This window comes from Saccostrea cucullata, unplaced genomic scaffold (genome assembly GCF_032062105.1).
Source record: "Saccostrea cucullata isolate Sc308-1 unplaced genomic scaffold, CSIRO_AGI_Scuc_v1 ctg902, whole genome shotgun sequence".
In the NCBI taxonomy this organism is placed as follows: Eukaryota; Metazoa; Mollusca; class Bivalvia; order Ostreida; family Ostreidae; genus Saccostrea; species Saccostrea cuccullata.
In genome coordinates, this window is record NW_026931814.1 from 234,708 (window position 1) to 253,302 (window position 18,595).

The 18,595-nt window shown below is 31.7% G+C and overlaps 2 protein-coding genes across 3 annotated transcripts; both read left to right on the top strand.

Moving 5' to 3' along the window:
- Positions 1–192: 192 nt before the first annotated feature.
- On the top strand, positions 193–7,185 carry LOC134233576 (uncharacterized). 2 transcript variants are annotated; one of them, XM_062715552.1, is made up of 5 exons: positions 193–392; positions 4,272–4,403; positions 5,316–5,463; positions 5,638–6,518; positions 6,639–7,185. In XM_062715552.1, exons 1-5 carry the CDS (start codon positions 306–308, stop codon positions 6,906–6,908), a joined length of 1,518 nt encoding a protein of 505 aa, XP_062571536.1. In that variant the 5' UTR covers positions 193–305; the 3' UTR covers positions 6,909–7,185. The 2 variants fall into 2 exon arrangements, with proteins under 2 accessions (XP_062571536.1, XP_062571537.1); XM_062715553.1 differs by having other exon boundaries at positions 4,272–4,397.
- Positions 7,186–15,395: 8,210 nt separating this feature from the next.
- Positions 15,396–18,392, top strand: LOC134233578 (uncharacterized). Its single transcript, XM_062715554.1, has 4 exons — positions 15,396–15,481; positions 16,541–16,688; positions 16,866–17,746; positions 17,867–18,392. Exons 1-4 carry the CDS (start codon positions 15,410–15,412, stop codon positions 18,134–18,136), a joined length of 1,371 nt encoding a protein of 456 aa, XP_062571538.1. The 5' UTR covers positions 15,396–15,409; the 3' UTR covers positions 18,137–18,392.
- Positions 18,393–18,595: the final 203 nt, after the last annotated feature.

The window sequence follows — 18,595 nt, forward strand, 5'->3', positions numbered from 1 at the left end:
CCACATAAAACTTTGAAAATAGGAAAATAAAGATTTAAATCAAGAAACTTTTTATTGATTTTGTAATTTTAAACACAATGTTCATTGAAGGTTATTAATACCAGCACTGTCTCATTTGTCATTACTAACATTAATTCAATATAATCATACGTAAATTCTACACAAAGCCAGATTGCGAAATGCCACTGGCCTGGCATATTTAATATAAGCTACATTATTTACGCTCATATATATGTTTTAAATGCAAGGGTTTCCTAAGTTGTGAGCAAAAGTGAAAACAAGGGATTCTTGAGGTATTTTTTCTAATGAAAACCAGAAGAATGATCAGAATTATTTTTCCATACCTGCTTCTATCCTGCTTTGGTTTCTCGACTTGTGACGTCTATTCAGAGGTTGGTTTACGTTGTTTAAAACTGTTTATTTTAAATAATTCTTCAGCAATGTTCATAAGAGGTATTTAAAGCTCGACTAGACACTTATAATTTGTTTAGTTTAAAAATCGTGAATTTTATTAAATGTATTTTTTAACGCTTTCTATATATATAAACTCATATAATCCAAAAGTATGAGAAAAAAATCTACACAAGTAATTAAGTAGTAAAAAATAACAGAACGCCGATTAAAACTCTACTGGTTTCAATTGTATCATAAAATTCATATATATAAATAAACCAATTTTTAAAATTATATTTAAGGCTCTACAATGCAATTTTGCTCTTTAATAATATGATATTTACTGATTCATATATTGAAATACTTTCAGAAGTGATAGATACGAGGACTGTTCAATTAATAATATCATAAGCTAAATGACGTACAACATAGAAATCATTTGACATTAAGGTTGACTTTCTCTCATTATGCAATCTTTAATAAATTTATTACAGTTTATGTGACCCATTTTCATTACATACTAGTAGATGCATTGTGGGAAGCTGCAAAACAAGGGCTATTCCAGACATTGCATTAAAATGATTGGTAAAGAATCAGTAAACAAGAGTGAAATTAAATGCTTCATCAAAACTGATGTAAAATTTGTTAAGAATTCCAAAGAAATAAAAAATGAAATATGTAAAATTTACAGCAACAAATGTCCGTTTTTAAGTCACATGAATAGGGGGATTTCACGAACAAAATTGATATAATGAGCATCAAAAATTGGCACCATCCTTGGCGACAAGAACATACAACAATCGTTTTATATATGCGAAATTTCAACAAATTATCAACGATTATGTTTGAATGACATCATTTTGGGGGTAGTTCACATTGTTTTAAAGAAATATTTAAAGTACAAATGTTTAATACTCATAGGTGACCCTATATTTTGAAAAATGACTAAAAACAACAGCAAGTAGGAATATCTCAAGGGACACCGACCCTCAGCCAGAATTATTGTGCTTCAATGTTCTTTGCAAATCTCCATAAATCATTTCTAATTTCATATCATGTTAATAAGCATTGGTATCTAAAAATGCTTTTACGGGATAAAAATTTCTAATTTTAATTAGACCTTTCTGAGTTCAAAGAACCTTGAAGCACATTAAGAGGCATATAATGAAAATTGATGCATGAGAAGATTTACTGTTCAAACTTCATTTAAAGACTTTTTGAATTAAATTATAAATTAAAGAGTTGTCCTTCCTGGCTGAGGGTCGGAGTTCCTTAACAGTTATTAAAAAAAACCCCAAAAATTGTACTTTTCCACGTTTTTTCTGATATTCAAACAGAAATGAAACTTGAACGAAGGATATGAAGATAACAAACAGTATTCAAAATTAAAGTCCAATAAACAATACAAAATAGGAGCAGAGAAAACACGGAACTCCGAAACATAAGAGGTGGGATAAGGTGCCATGGGGGAGTTAGCATCCACTGCTGACCGGTCACACCCGCCGTGTGCTCCTTGTCATGATCGGGAAATAACGGGAAAATCCGTCGTCAATTCAATGGATAAATAATGGACTAACAATAAGTATGAAAAACGTCAGTCAGCATTTGACTTAATGAAAAAAATATATTTGCTGACAAGGTCATTGTATCGGCCGTAGAACTTACGACGAGACTACTGAAATTCTTGTTTAATCAACTTGCTTGTCAATAATTTACCTCGTTTTAGAAAATGTTCATATAGAGGATGCTCTTGCGAATCAAATCAACTGAAATATATACACTCCGTATGCAGGTGATGAAGATATATTGCTGCATAGTAAGGGGAGTTGACGATGGAAAAGTTAAAGAAATCACCTTTATCACATAGCTTGGTTGTTAGATTACCATTAACGTCTTTTCAGATAAAATGGTATAATCTGTGGTATCTTTTATCTCAAGGTTTTATCTTAATCCATTTTGCTTTAAATCCTTAAAACAAATTTACAATAAGATTTACCTGACAAAACAGCAAAGGCCCAAGAAAGCAAAGAATTGCCAGAGCACAAAAACCGTTTTATATGCTATTTTAAAAAAAAATATTAGTGGTCTTGTTATTCAAATTCTTCTTTGGGGAGGACGTTTAATTTCTGAAGGATCAAAAAGGCTATTTTTTTCCCCAAACATTGAAAGATTTATTAGAGGAATTCACTACATTTAAATTCTTCATGACAACGTCCAAGCCCACAGGCCATGAAGAATAAAGGATCGGAGTTTTGGGGATAAACAGAAAGTTAATGTTTTGTCATATCAACAATATTCGCCGGATCTTTCAACCTTTGACTTGTTTGAATTCTAAAACTTAAAAAATACCTTTCAATACAATAAAAAAAGTCCAGGAAATCATAGGATCTGCTAAAAAATATTCCAGTATACGAAGAATCATACTCAAAAATGTGTTCTTAAGGATGAAGTTTACTCAGGTTTCAGAAAACAGAAAGGAAATTTTATAGAGTATAATATGTTAAATCAAAAGTTGCTTTAAATGAAAACAATAACAATAAGTTTTAACTCAATATCAATTAAAAAAATTATATTTTATTATTTGAAGAACATATACGGGAAGAAAATCAATGTATGGTAATGCAGAGGAAAAAAATGGACTAAATATTTAATTTTTCATTTTTGTCAAAATGTTTTATTTTTTGCAATATTAATGTAAAGGTTACATGTATTTTAAAACATAATTTTGCAAATATTAATATGTATTTAACCTCATAAATTATTTCAATAATTGATTGCTATGAAATAAAGAGATTCAATAAAATGAACAAAAACCATTCCGGACAACATATCTCAATAATTTGATCATTGACCCCATATATATAATGTTAATACCATGAGAATTAGAGCAACAAACGAAACCTTACGCAATATATAATCTAGAGTTCTTATCAGTCAGATTTTTGTAATATTCGATTAAAAATTGGGAAAAAATAGAAATATGACAGAGGAAATTAGGACAGTTATAATTATCAAGTTTATGACTCAAACTCTAATCCTTTCTTTATATGAAGCAACGTTGTTCCATTGCAATAATATTTCATTATTTAAAGAGTTTTGTTGTTTGTAATACACTGTATATTATGAGTGAAGAAAAAATTGGTCATAGTGTGACATATATTTTGTTGGCCTAATTCTTATGGGTCAATGATCAAATTTTGAGAATTGTTGTCTGGAATAGTTTTTGTTCAAATTGTTGAAATTCCTTATTGTATATCATTCAATTATTTAAATAATTTATGGGCTATAACACATATAATATTTGTAAAATGATGCCTATAAATACATGTTCATGCAACCTATACATTGTGATTAATATTACAAGAAATAAAAGATTTTGAGAAAAATGAAAAATTAAAGTTTTTGTCCAAAATCCTCTGCATTACCATAGATTGACTATTGTTCCGGTTTATTTTCTTCGAATAACAAAATATTAAATTTTCAAATTGATATTGAGTTAAATTTTGGTTATTTTATCGATTTAAAACAATTTTTGATTTAACATATCATACTTTATAAAAAATCTCTTCTGTTTTCTGAAACCTGAATAAACGTCATCCTTAACACAATTAGAAATTGAATATAAATGTTACAGGCCCGTGTTTTAATAAAAAGAAAGTGTTCAAGTGAAATCATTAAGACTAAATCATAGAAAAGCGCATTTGTTTCTTTCCGAGCATTGATGACATTATTTATCAAACAGCCTTTGTATACTTATTTTAGATAATATCCATCAAAACTTAGGAAGGTGGCAGATAGTAAATTTCACTTTACTAAATAGGTGAAAAATTCTTGAATGAACTTTAAAAAAAAAACAAAGTAACAAACATCTTTTTCAGATTAAAGAATTGAAAAATGGGCAAGAGGAAATTAAAAATATGCTGAAAAAAGTCCTGTCAAGATTACAATCCAGCAACACGAGTGCGCAGACATCTTCACAAGAAGCTGACAAAGGATCATCTTTGGTAAAAGTAATTCATTTTTTTTGCAACACTCTTGAATAAAACCATAGAGATGGATTTTTCAGCCCATAAGTCAAGTTCATTTGACACGTTCATGTTATAATACGTCTTTTTCTCTGATGAAAAAGAAATGTGTTATGATCTTAACTAAGAGAATTCGAAAATGTACAAAGGTTTAGAGAAGATCTCTTACGGTTGTGACCATAAAAATGATACTTTTATTTGCTCACCAGAGTTCTTCAAGATAAATAAAAAAATTTTAAAAAGGTATTTGAACATGTTAAATAATGTTACAAATAAAATATTTTATCGGATTGTAAAATTTTGTTTGAAGTTTTCCATGTATGCGAGATTTGTTTTGGATCTAAGATCTTTGAATTGAAGATTATAATTCTTTCAAAAACTTAAATTAAGCAATAAAATGCTTTCTTTGTTTGTTTTTTTTGTGGCATTTTATTGTTTAAATTTATATCTGTTTCAATAATCATTTAAAGTAGGATTAAAAAGATTAATTATTGTATTTATGATGCAAACGTTTTATACGTTTCAATGATGGAACAGCCACTGATCAAGAAATCTGTACAGGCGACATGCCTACTGTAGTTCATACAGTGACTTACGCAATGGGTTTTCTTAAGAAATAAAGAAAAAATATTCAGTGGATGTTAATATTATAAAATGTTCACAATATGTGAAGTTAAAAAGTTTATATACATGACAACTCTTACTGTAAACAATCTAGCCATGCCTACAAATACCTTCTCTGTACTAATCTTTAAAAACCCGTTGCTAATTAAGTGTCTTTTTACTTAAATGTAGCTTTTTTTAGTTAAGAAACATGGTGCTTTTAATCTATAACTTTAGGAAAGATAATTAACGCAAGTGATGTTCTTTTACGCATTTTTAAATTTTCAATAAAAGTCCAGAACAAAGGAATGGTTCAGCTCTGGAGGTTCTGTTGTATCTGCCAGTAAAACTACTCTAGGGGACAATGTTCGATTCCAGATAGAAGTGTCTTTCGCCGAGCCTACGACGCCTTTCTGGGTAGTTGATCAACGGCTCATTGGAGGTTATTAGAATTTCATAATTGTTAAAAATGTACTTAGATACTTCTAAACACGCGTGGAAATAAACCTCGGTATAGTAAATTTAGATACTAGGCAATCTTGAACCGAAATGTATTTCAACAGAAAAAATTGAAAATCTACACGCATTTGCTAACATGTTAATGCTATCTTTTAAGCCGATGAAAAGGACTTTGGTACAACTACAGAAACCTTATCCAACACTACTCTATTCACTCTGGATGCCAAAAAGCCTGTAAGTTTTATTATGTTCGGTATCCCTAGCAAAGACGAAATGGTCACAAACATTAGATTCGACACAGAAGGAGAAGATGGTACAATTAAATTTGACAACCCAATTACCTGTCAGTCATCATTCTCTAAAATTTCCGATTTTGAATACAATTTCTTTTACCGTTGTAATCCTGAACTTGATCCCCGAAATGACTGGTATATGGAAGTTGGATTGTTTGCCAGCTTTAAAACTAAGATGGCTGAATATAAGCAACTTGAATCGAGGGAAAATAAGTATGTTAATGTTACCTATGAACGTAACTCAACAACAGAAGCAACAGTTGTTCTTTCAGATGAAACGTTGGAGAAAGTAGGGGATTTCCTATTTCTACAGAGCTCTCTTACAATTTCTTCACGTAGTGTAATCAGGTTCATTTTACACAGAAGTTTTTATGATATAAGTAAAACTAAAACGGCGAACAATTTCAAATTTTTGGAACAATTCCCACCGCCGCCGTATTTGGAGGGAGATATGGTACCCGTTAATTGCGAAGCAATTGGAAGATATCCTCCACCCATACAAGTAGAAAGAAACGGTGCTGAGATAAGTTCATCGCACAACGCTTATATTTTCAAAAATACTACAAAGATCTGGTCCTCTTCTTCTGTTACTTTTCTTCGTGCATCAAAAGAAATAGAGGGCAACTATTCTTGTGTTATAGAGAAGGATGGCGAAATACTTATTTCTCCTCAGTCTGTTGAAGTAAAACTAAAACCAAGATTGCGATGGGATCTGACCAAGATACTGAAAAGCAAGCAAAATCAGGTGCGCGTAATTCCTTTAGAAAATTGTTGTTAAGCTGCGTTTTTCATTTTTTGCTTTTGTATTCCATTTAAAGAAAAGGCAATAATCTATTTTTTACTGATTATTTTCTGTAAATTTCAGACTCGTGTACGTGTTGTTGTGGAAGGAGCAACTGGTGTTACATTGAACTGCAGTGATAACTCCTGGTCATGGAAAGGGAATCCTCCTGCTCACAAGGAAAAAAGAACAAAAATATCGGAGTGGAATGAACGGTTAGAAGTTAATTACACATGGAGGAAAATGAACATTATTCCGGAAGAATTCAACTATTCCTCGGATTCTCCGTCTCTTTCTTGCATCGCAAAAGACAAACACGGCGACTTGAATTTCGAACACACTTTCTGGCAGTAATGCAAAAAAAAATCATTTTGAAGTATGAATGTTTTGATTTTTGTGGATCCTCATCTGTTTAACACCACATCCTGAATTGACTGTTGCATACTGCATCTAGAATTTCTCCTTGTGCAGTAAAAAAAATGATAGATGGCTGATAGAGCAGTTGCTTGACTCGGAAACCATCTGTTTGAACCAAACATACATGTACTGTTCGATTAGTCTTTGTATTTTTTAATAATTTACCTTTATTTCAAAAACTGTATAAAATGGATTAAAACCTTCCTTAATTAAAACGGAAATTAAATCGGCTTCATTTAAAAGGGTCAAAGGGATCCCCAGGTTAGAGCAAGGTATCCAATATGCCCCTGACTGTAGGGGTAAATTGGGCAAAATTATGAATTAGAAAGTAACTGTATATCTTGAGAGTGAGGGGACATCACGGAGTCAAACTGTCACATGATTGCAATAAGAACTGAGTTCTTTTGTGTGTTTCTATTGATTATACTGGGAAAATACCTGCATCAATTCTTTTAAAACTCTGTTACCAGACAACAAGCTTAGGTAAATAGTAAACAATGGTACATCTTCGAAATTGTGAATTCATTTTGCGCCTGACTCAGGAGTTCTGAACCCCAGGATCATGAAACAAACTTAGACATAAGTCATATTTTCAATCGCATGTAAAATGTTTACTGAGTATTGAATATATCCCAAATTTTGAAAAAAAAACTCTTGTAAAATAATATTGAAGCTTATTTTCATCTTGATCTTCCTCACATCAACAACACTGAAGTACAAGATAAAGATTTTGAGGCAAACATGTGTTACTATTTCTGCCCTAGAGATTTTGATAAATTTTCCTTAATTGATTTTCAATCTTTTATTTATCGTTTTAAGATTAAAAAACAATTATGTTTACATTCCCAATATCATAAGGGGCCATCTCAAAAATGTCCAAAAACTGCGAACGATAGTATTTGTTCTCCCGCCTACTTCCATGTAAATTTTCAAAAGTTAACATTTTTGAATGATTTTTCATTTTTATATAGATGTTTATATAGATTTTTATAAAACATTAATTATTTAGGAAATCTATTAGATATGACTCTAAAATTTAGGTAACATTCTTGTTTCCTATATAGAAATTAACGGAAACGGGAGATTTTCTTTTTAACCCCCCCCCCCCCCCGTGAAACATAAATTCCTTTCTAGTCGGGTACTCATTTCACTGAGCTATCGAAGCTGTTGAGAAATACTGGATTAGAATTACTTTAGTATATAATTTTTTCGTCTTACTTTCTATAGTATATAAAAATATATAATGTCTATTTACAGTGTATCATATAAATATTCTTTATTTTATATTAACGAACAAAAAATAAGGGGATTAAAAAGGCGGATTTTATACGTGTTAATATACTCGTAGCGCTCCATTCCTTAAAAGTAATGGGTCTCGGCCCCTTCGTATATTAACCCTTATATATTTGGATAGCTTTTAATGGCCATGAAGACTTGTCAATAATATCTCCACGGAGGGGAATCGTAAGAAGTAAGATGAAAAAATAAATACACGTGTAAGGTATAAATATTCTTGATAATATATCTATAAAATTTAAATTTGATTTTTTTTTTTAGAATTTACATTAACTGTCCTCTAACCTACGTTTCTGACTGCCCAGAATGAATAACTGCATGGATTTCAATATCCCAGACGAATTGACCGCCGAAATTTGGCTGAAATATTGCCGATCCGGCGTTAAACAATAACAATCGATCAAAGGTTATTGAGGTAGTAATGTCATTTATCATAACAAATATGAAAAAAAAAAACTTTTAATCATACATAATCTCTAAACTAAATCAGATTGCAAAATTCCACCGGTATAATTGAATGATTTAAATAATGATAGTCAGTATTGCTATGTTAATTTAAACCTACATACACATAGAAAATATCATTTGTGGGGATTCGTTGTTCAGGAGATTTTTTCCTTGTATTTAAAATATGACAAAGAGAGTGAGAATAATTAATTATTTCTATTTGTACTTCAGACCTGCTTTCATTTCTCAATATCTATCGTCTATTCAGAGGTTCGTGCATTTTCTCCCGATTATAATGTAGAGATGTCAAATCAGTCAATAACTGGTAATCGGTTATTCGCACGATTTTCCGAACGAGCAGTCGTGTATTTGGAAAACTTGTAAATACATTGTAAGTGTGCTCTGATGAACCTCTGCGGTTTTAATATATCACGATTATAATGCATATCTTTAAACTTGTAACCCAACGAAAAATTTTTTTTTTTTACAAAATTTATCAATTAATTAGTAAATAAATGCAAAGGTCATCAATTAATACACCAATAATACAAATGGTTTATAGTTCTTTTAACGAGGCCCAATCTAGTTGGAAATTACAAAAACGGAATGATAAAAAAAATTAATTCTTGGAAATAGATTTTTATATATCATGCTAAAATAAATTGAATAAATTTACACAAATTAAATTAACACAATTACATACAAAAACTCCCCAATAAACAAACAAACTGACAAATTAAAAAAAAATAAATGATGAAATGTTTTGTTTTTACATATATCATGCAATTTCCATTCCTCTATTAAAAAATAAAAAGAAAATTGGAGGTAGTCTTTATTGCAGTGAAAAGGGGGCATATCAAAACACAAAAATAGGACTTGTTTTATCCAACTGGATATTTTATAAGTCGCACTGGATTTACAAAACATGATTGTAATACTGTATTAGTTTCCAAAAATTAAATAATTCTTATATTATGAAATAATTTTCCGTCCATCCTTTATCTTTTTTCCTTAACACACGACGTTGTTTTACTTGGAAAAAAAGGGGATGGGGGGGAGTTAAAAACGACAAAATTTCGAATTTTACTAATATCATGTAATATACAGAAAAATAAAATATTTTGGGGGATTGAATGATTCATAGAATTAATTCTATTTTAAACTCAAGCTAATCCATGCATATTTAAGTCCTGAATAAAAAGAAAGGCGAGTACAGAGTGATCACTTCAACATGTTCGAGGAGAAATACTAAATTCGTTTACTTTAATTTTGGTTGCATGTTGTTTTTAACTCACAAATTGAAATAAAACAAGATGAAATTAATGAATATGTACCTAGAAATTGATACCTCAAAATAAATAATGTTTATAAATCAAAACATTTATTTTACAAAACATTCAGATAACAGAAATGCAAGAATGAGCGAGCTTTCAACATGCACAGTCTATAGAGCTTCTACTTGTACATGTATACAAGAAACAATTTAGCGCAATTTGACGTCATTTTGACTGTGCCGTTACTGTATATACAATTGTGACGGCAGTAAAGGGTTCGGTGCTAGATCTATTATGACGTCATAATCAATTTCAACTTTCTTTGTCCCGTACTTTACGGCTTTAGCAGAATTGTGTCGAAAATTGGGTATTTTCATGTCATTCAATTTGAAATCATATGAAAAGTAAACCGGATACCCATATTAAATTTGATATTGATTTAAAGAAGAGGCCATGAACATACTTATTACCGTTTTCTGAGAGACTGTAGGCAGTCTGGATACATTTCCTTTGCCGAATTCGAAAAAAAACTCCCATATTCATGTCTGGTATTCTTAATTTTTCATTGAAAATGACAGTTTAAAATATGCCCCGAAACACCTTATTTGACCAACCTAAAGTTGTAAAGCATCAATAAAGAAATTTATTTCTCAAATTTGATAAATCTGTAGGCACCTTTCATTTACTAGATCTTGACCTTAAGGAAGAAAAATGATATCATCGCGAGAGGGGGAATCATTTATGTAGCTTTATAATGATTAGACTAACAAATGAACGGACGTTTTGGGGATCGCATAATTATTTTTTTAATGCAAGTACATACCGTTTTTTTTTAAATTGATTTCCATGTACATGTAAACCCTCACTTTATTCCCATGACAGTCTTTTATCATCTTCTTATAAACTGCTTTATTAAAAAAAGAATTCTTCACTTTTAAAAGTCGCCCGCGTGGCGCTGTGGTTAAAGCGTCTGCTATAGAGTCGCGAAGTAAGGAGTTTATCCTTACGTTGCGGGTTCGAATCCCACTGTGGGACGTGGAGACCTGTCCTTTGGATGAGACCGTATAAACCGAGGTCCCGTGTCGCAATAAGTGCTGGCATGAAAAAAATCCCTCCCTGCTCCCTGAGTGCCGAGTAAAGGACAAAATTTGCAGCTCTCCACCGGCAAGTGGTGGCGTCTCCATATGAGTGAAAAATTCTCGAGAGGGACATTAAACAATATACAATCAATCAATCATTTTTAAAATGGTTAGCGACTTTTCTATGTTCTGTATAACCAACAAAATGTCAGTCAGCATTTGACTAAATAATATGTTGTATTTGCTGATATCATTGTTTTGGTCCTAAAATTTCGCAAAGGATGACTTCAAACAATTTTGTTGGTATCCTAGTTTCATCAACTTGTTTGTCAACAGCTTACCTTGTTTAAAAAATTCTTCATTCGAATAGCATTCTCTTGCGTATCGAACAACTTAGAGACATTCACCCCGTAAGCAGGTGATAAGGGTATATTGCTACACTTGTGAGGGAAGTTGAAAATTGAAATTGAAAAGTTGAAGTCACCACGTTTATCATGAAGCTTTGTTGTTCAGTAAGCATCGTCTAGAACATCTAACGGCTATAAGAATGTCTGAATACGATCTTTATCTGTCATTTTATTGATTAAACCTTATAAAGTACATGTATCTTTGTTTATTCTCCTTTTATGGTAGATTTGGGGGTATATAGTTCTTTCCCAGTGCGTCCGCCCGTCTGCTTATCTTTTATTCCGCAAAAATATAATTTCCTATAGCTTTTGATTGGTTGTAGATGTGGCCTTAGATCTTCATATGAGTGAAAAATTCTCGAGAGGGACGTTAAACAATATATAATCAATCAATCACTTTTAAAATGGGTAACGACTTTTCTATGTTCTGTATGTCCAACAAAATGCCAGTCAGCTTTTGACTAAATAATATGTTATATTTGATGATAAGATCATTGTTTTGGCCTTAAGCCTTTTGCGAAAGATTGACTTCAAACAATGCTGTTGGTATCCTTGTTTCATCAGCTTGCATCAGCAAAACAAGTCTGCAGCAGAGAAATGGTTTATGGAATAACTGTCTAATTTTTTGGTTTTCCGGGTGGCTTGAGTGATAATTTGCATAAGGCGTTCATGCATCAAAGTATCAAGCGCTCTTCCGTATCGAATAATCTGCAAGAGAGATATAAACACCTTATGCAGGTGACATATAGGTATATTGCTGCATAAGTAAGGTAAGTTGACGATTGAAAAGTTAATGGCATCACTTTTATCATAAAGCCTTGTTGTTAGATAAGCATTAACGTCTTTTTCTAACAAAAGATCCAAACATAAGACAGATTATATCAATCTCTATGTATCTTTTATTTCAAGCTCACCGGGATATTTTTTGTCGACATAAAAATGCAAATAAATATTGTTCATTGACAACACGTCGTCGACATATCTAAATGTCGAGTTGAACGCCACAAAAATAGATCAACTAACAACGGGGCTCAATTGGTACCCATGGAAGTCTAAAATATTGCTTGAAGACACTGTCTCCAAAAACCACATATATATTTTCAATCAGAAACTCGAGCATTTTTGAAAATATCAAATTCAGATTACTTGTATATAAAATCATAATAGTCTCAACAAAACAATTTTGCAAATGACCAAGAACAAATTAAGTAAATTTACGAGTTCCATTTGTATTAAAAATACAGCTTTCAATGATGTCAGAAAGCTTGGAATTACGTGTGTTATAAGCAGCCGCCCCTCTGCTCTGCAAAACGCAAGAGAGCTTTCACAAGCACACCCCTACTATTGTTATTGTGATTTAAATTCAGACACGCGGTTTAGGTTGACCTATTCAAAGGTTGTAGGATAGAACCGGTTTCATAAATAAAATTGGCAGTAAACAGCTGGAAATTGCTATAGGCTGTTTTTTTTAACCATGTCCAGTGAAAAATGTGTTTCCAGACCTTTCTGAAAGACTTTCATGATTTTAAACAGAAAAGGGGGGACTGAAAGGGGTGGGGTTTAAATAACAATGTATACATAATTTAAGGCGAAAATAAGAGCTCAAATAGGACAATTGAGTTACAAAAAATGATATGTTTCTTTTTTACACTGACAAACCTTTTTTTATATGGCTATTGTTATTAATGCGCCGCCCCCTTTCAAAAACGATGCAACTGATTTATCATTGAATGGTAGCAAGATATTAATTAAAGCCATATTTACATTTTACTAATGAATATCCTTGTAACAAGAATCGTAATATTTATATTTTTGAAAAATGTTTGTGTAAAATACAAAAATATATATGACGACGGTTGTATTTTCTGTAGCAATGTATAAAAAGTTTTAAATTTTTTTAAACAGAAAAAAATATGTTTTGATAAAATTTTGTGTGTGAACAAAGACCAATGAAGACACACCCATATAACTGTCAAGTGAACCAATCAGCATCGTTAAATGCATTTAAATAGACAAAACACATTTTACATAACTATGATGAATCAATGTTTTGGAAATGGAAACATTTGACAATTGTATTGAATAAGTAGGTTAATACAATGCAAATTTCTTTGCATATGATCTTACTAAACGTAAAACACAAGAGAGTTTATTTAACAAATGAATTGTTTGTTATTGTGATTTAAATTCAAGAAATGGTGGAAAAGGTTGTGCCTTTCAAAGGTTGTAAGATTTTTCCGGTTTTATAAGCGTTAAAATTGGCAGTAAACAGGAAATTGCTATAGGCTATTTTTTTAAATGTCCAGTGAAAAATGTGTTTCCAGACCTTTCTGAAAGACTTTCATGATTTTAATATAGAAAAGGTTACCATGCAAAAATATTTTAAAAAAAATATATCTTTCATAATTTAAGGCGAAAATTGTATCACAGAGAATACTGTACAAAATATGTGTAATACTAATAACATCTACAGTGACAAACCTCTGTTTGCCTTATATGGCTATTGTTATTAATCCGCACAGACTTTTCTGTTTACCATGTCTCAACTGATCAATCGTTGAATTCCTAGCAACATTTCCAAAAATGTTTACATTTTTTCGAACACGTGAAGTCTTCAATTTATGATCATGAGGAGTGCAAAATAAAAAAATGTTCTTATGAACAAAATACAAAGATTAAAACTATGAAAGTTGTCACGGACGTTTTTAACTAGAAAAAATGTGTTTCATAAATGTAGTTTATATCAAGTTCAGAATACCAGCACTTCAAGCGTAAGGAAAACGGGCATCATCTCAAATGCATTTAAAAGGACAAAACATTTTTTACATAACTATACTCATGATCACGTGTTTTGGCCAGGGAATCCACCTGACAATTATATTCACCGACAGTACAACAAAGGAATTAATACAGACGCAGATCGCTTTGCAGCAAATTGACTAGAAATAATTTTACCGTTTATTCTACAAATGAATTGTTTGTCATTGTGATCTTTTCATTTACGAAATGGTTGGGAAAATGGTATTTGTGCCTTTCAGACACACCATAAGTTTTTCCTGATAGTCAAGCGTTAAATCCCTAATATTTGAAGTAACCCATAGCGCAATTCTCGTACAGCTGATTTGTCAGTTAAAGTCATGTTGGTGCCTCATTTGCTAATCTGATGCCAATAAATATAGTCCCGGTTCTCATTCAAAAATATTTGTCCAAACAGAAAATTGTATCACAGAGAATACTTTACATTTATGTTTGAATGAATTTAAGAGAATTCGATTGAAGTACATCTCTACAGATAATATAAGGTGATGAAAATCTTTTGATTTCAGTGGTGTGTGTAATATCGTATTTTCCCATAAAACTGATTCTATTGATTTTCATTTTTTATCGCCTTCTTCTCCTTTCTTTCTTTCTTTTCTTTTTTTTTTTTTGGAAAATGATGTGGACGTTTGTGCCTACTTTGTAAACGTACGCCTGGCTACGCGCCTGAATTAGCTATGTTGAACTCATCGGGTTAAACAATATGAAGAACATAGAAAAATAAAAGGTTCCGAACACATTAGTAGGAGTGAAGCAGATCTCAAAAAACTAAGTAGCCATAAAAATATTCCGACTGATAGTACTCTTAAAGCTTGACCAGCTAGATAAAGTATTATTATCCACAAAAAAATCTTGAAAAAAATGAAAATTAAGATTTTAATCAAAGGCCTTCTATTGACTTTGTGAACTTCAACATACTGTTTCTTAAAGGTTATTATGGCCAGCACGCTCTCATTTGTCATTACTAACATTGATCTATTTTAATAATACATAAACTCTACACCAAGCCAGATTGTGAAATGCCACTGGCATATTTAATAAAACCACAGTATTTATGCCTAAATGTTCATATATATGCATTAATTTCCGAAGTTGTGGGCTAATGTGAAATCAGAAGAATGATTAGAATTATTTTTCCATTCCTGCTTCTATCCTGTTTTGGTTTCTCGACTGGTGATGTCTATTCAGAGGTTGGTTTAAGTTGTCATTTTTTTTTAACTTCTTTCGCGATTTTCATCTGAAGTATTTTTAAAGCTGGACTCGAAATTCATGATTTATAGTTTGTTTTCTGTAAAAATCGTGAAATTTTTCTTCTCAAAAATGGAATTGTTTGAAGGCTCTACGTATATCAATTGATATATGTAAACCAGTTCTGGAATTTTTTTTATATTACATGTAAGAGTTCACAATAAATTATTATAATTTGATACATGAAATTCGCTGATTCATGTATTGAAATACTTTCATAAGTAATAGTTATATAGACATACTTAGTTTTGAGAATATCCGTCAAAACTTAAGAAGGTGGCAGAGTGGTGCGATTAGAGGGTAAATGTCACGTAATTTTTCTTTTAAAAAGTTGTTCTACTTTACAAAATAAGTGAAAAATTCTTAAACGTACGTTAAACAAACAAAGAAACAAACAACTTTTTTCAGATAAAAAGATTGAAAAATGGGCAAAAGGAAATAAAAGATATGCTGAAACAAGTCATTTTAAAATTGCAATCAATCAACACGATTGCGCCACTATCTTCTCAAGAGGCTGACCAAAGATCATCTTTGGTAAAAAAAAAAAAAAAAAAGGAATTTTTCAGACCAGAAATCATGTTCATTTTGGCTCGTTCAGGCTTTAATACTTTTTCTCTGATGACAAAGCAATGTGTTACTATGATCTTACCTAAGAACATTCGGAAAAGGACAAAGGTTTATAAAAGTTCCCCCACAGTTAAGACCATAAAAGGAATACTTGGATTTGCTCACAAATTTAAAGTTAGAAATTTTTTTAAAATGTGAAGTAAAAAAGTTTATATACATGATAACTCCTAATCAAAAACAATTATGTCATGCCTATAAATACCCTCTCCATGCAAATCGTATAGAACCCGTTGCTAACGAAGTATCTGTTTATGTAGGAAGATTCTTTTGAGTAATCTTTCATTAAAAAAACATGATGCTTTGTATCTATAAATTTAGAATAAATAATTAATGCAATGATGATCTTATACACATTTTTAAAATGTCAATGAAAGTCCATAACAAAGGAATGGTTCAGCTTTGGAGGTTCTGTTGTATCGGCCAGTAGAACTACTTCAGGAGAAAGTGTTCGACTGCAGATAGAAATGTCGTTCTCCGAGCCCATGGCGACTTTCTGGATAGTTGATCAAAGGCTCATTGGAGGTATTAGAATTTCATATTTTTTTCCAAATGAATTTAAATAGTTCTAAACACGCAGGAAAATAAAGTTCAGTACAGTAATTTTAAATGCTTGGCACTCGTGAACCGAAATTCATTTCCACAGAAAAAAAATTAAAAAACTTTAACTCATTTGTTTAAATGTAAATTGTATCTTTTTAGCCGATGAAAAGGACTTTGGTACAAAGACAGAAACGTTATCCAACACTACTCTATTCACTTTGAATGCCAAAAAGCCTGTAAGTACTGTTATGTTTGGTATCCCTAGCAAAGACGACATGGTCACAAACATAAGATTCGACACAGAAGGAGAAGATGGTACAATTAAATTTGACAACCCAGTTACCTGTCAGTCATCATTCTCTAAAATCTCCGATTCTGAATATAATTTCTTCTACCGTTGTAATCCTGAACTTGATCCTCGAAATGACTGGTATATGGATGTTGGAATGTTTGCCAGCGTTAAAAATGAGATGGTGGAATATAATCAACTTGAATCACGGGAAAATAAGTATGTCAATGTTACCTATGAACGAAACTCAACAACAAAAGCAACAGTTGTACTCTCAGATGAAATTTTGGAGAAAATAGGGGATTTCCTATTTCTGCAGAGCTCTCTTAGTTTTCCTATGAGTAGTATAATCAGGTCCATAATGCATAGAAGTTTTTATGATATAAGTAAAACTAACACAGCGAACAATTTCAAATTTTTGGAACAATTCCAACCGCCACCATATTTAGAAGGAGATATGGTGCCAGTTAATTGCGAAGCACTTGGAAGATATCCTCCACCCATACAAGTGGAAAGAAATGGTGCTGAGATAAGTTCATCACAGACTGCTTATATTTTCAAAAATACTACAAAGTTCTGGTCCTCTTCTTCCATTACATTCCTTCAGGCATCAAAGGAAATAGAGGGCAACTATTCTTGTGTTATACAGAAGGATGGAGAAAAATTTATTTCTCCTCAGTCTGTTGAAGTAAAACTAAAACCAAGAATGCGATGGGACCTGACAAAGATACTGAAAAGCAAGCAAAATCAGGTGCGCGTAATTCCTTTAGAATATTGTTGTTAAGCTGCGTTTTTCATTTTCTGCTTTTGTATTCCATTTAAAGAAAAGGCAATGATCTATTTTTTGCTGATTATTTTTTGTAAATTTCAGACTCGTGTACGTGTTGTTGTTGAAGGAGCAATTGTTGTTACGCTGAACTGCAGTGACAACTCCTGGTCAGGGAAAGAGAATCCTCCTGCTCACAAGGAAAAAAGAACAAAAATATCGGAGTGGAATGAACGGTTAGAAGTTGTGTACACATGGAGGAAAATAAACTTTATTCCAGAAGAATTCAACTATTCCTCGGATTATCCGTCTCTTTCTTGTATCGTAAAAGACAAACACGGCGACTTGAAATTCCATCACACTTTCTGGCAGTAATGCAAAAAAAAAAAATCATCTTTAAGTATGAATGTTTTGTTTTTGTGTATCCACATCTGTTTAGCACCACATCCTGAATCGACTGTTGCATACTGCGTCTAAAATTTTTCCTTGGGCAGTAAAGAAATGATAGATGGATGACAGAGCATTTGCTTGACTCGACAACCAACTGCTTGAACCAAACATACATGTACTGCTCGATTATTCGTTGTATTTTCTAATCATTTACCTTTATTTCAAAAACTGTTTAAAATGGAATAAAACCTTCCTTATTTAAAACAGATTTAAATCGTTTTCATTCGAAAGGGTCAAAGGGATCCCCAGGTCAGAGCAAGGTATCCAATATGCCCCTGACTGTAGGGGTAAATTGGGCAAAATAATGAATTAGAAAGTAATTATATATCATGAGAGTGAGGGGACATCACGGAGTCAAACTGATAGCATGATTGCATTAAGAAC

Bases quoted from the DNA above. Each gene is read 5' to 3' on its own strand.
- LOC134233576 (XM_062715552.1), top strand. From the start codon at position 306: ATGAAAACCAGAAGAATGATCAGAATTATTTTTCCATACCTGCTTCTA. The intron at 393-4,271 runs GTTGGTTTACGT...CATCTTTTTCAG, and splicing joins CTTGTGACGTCTATTCAGAG to ATTAAAGAATTGAAAAATGG. The intron at 6,519-6,638 runs GTGCGCGTAATT...TGTAAATTTCAG, and splicing joins TGAAAAGCAAGCAAAATCAG to ACTCGTGTACGTGTTGTTGT.
- LOC134233578 (XM_062715554.1), top strand. From the start codon at position 15,410: ATGATTAGAATTATTTTTCCATTCCTGCTTCTATCCTGTTTTGGTTTC. The intron at 15,482-16,540 runs GTTGGTTTAAGT...TGTCAATGAAAG, and splicing joins CTGGTGATGTCTATTCAGAG to TCCATAACAAAGGAATGGTT. The intron at 17,747-17,866 runs GTGCGCGTAATT...TGTAAATTTCAG, and splicing joins TGAAAAGCAAGCAAAATCAG to ACTCGTGTACGTGTTGTTGT.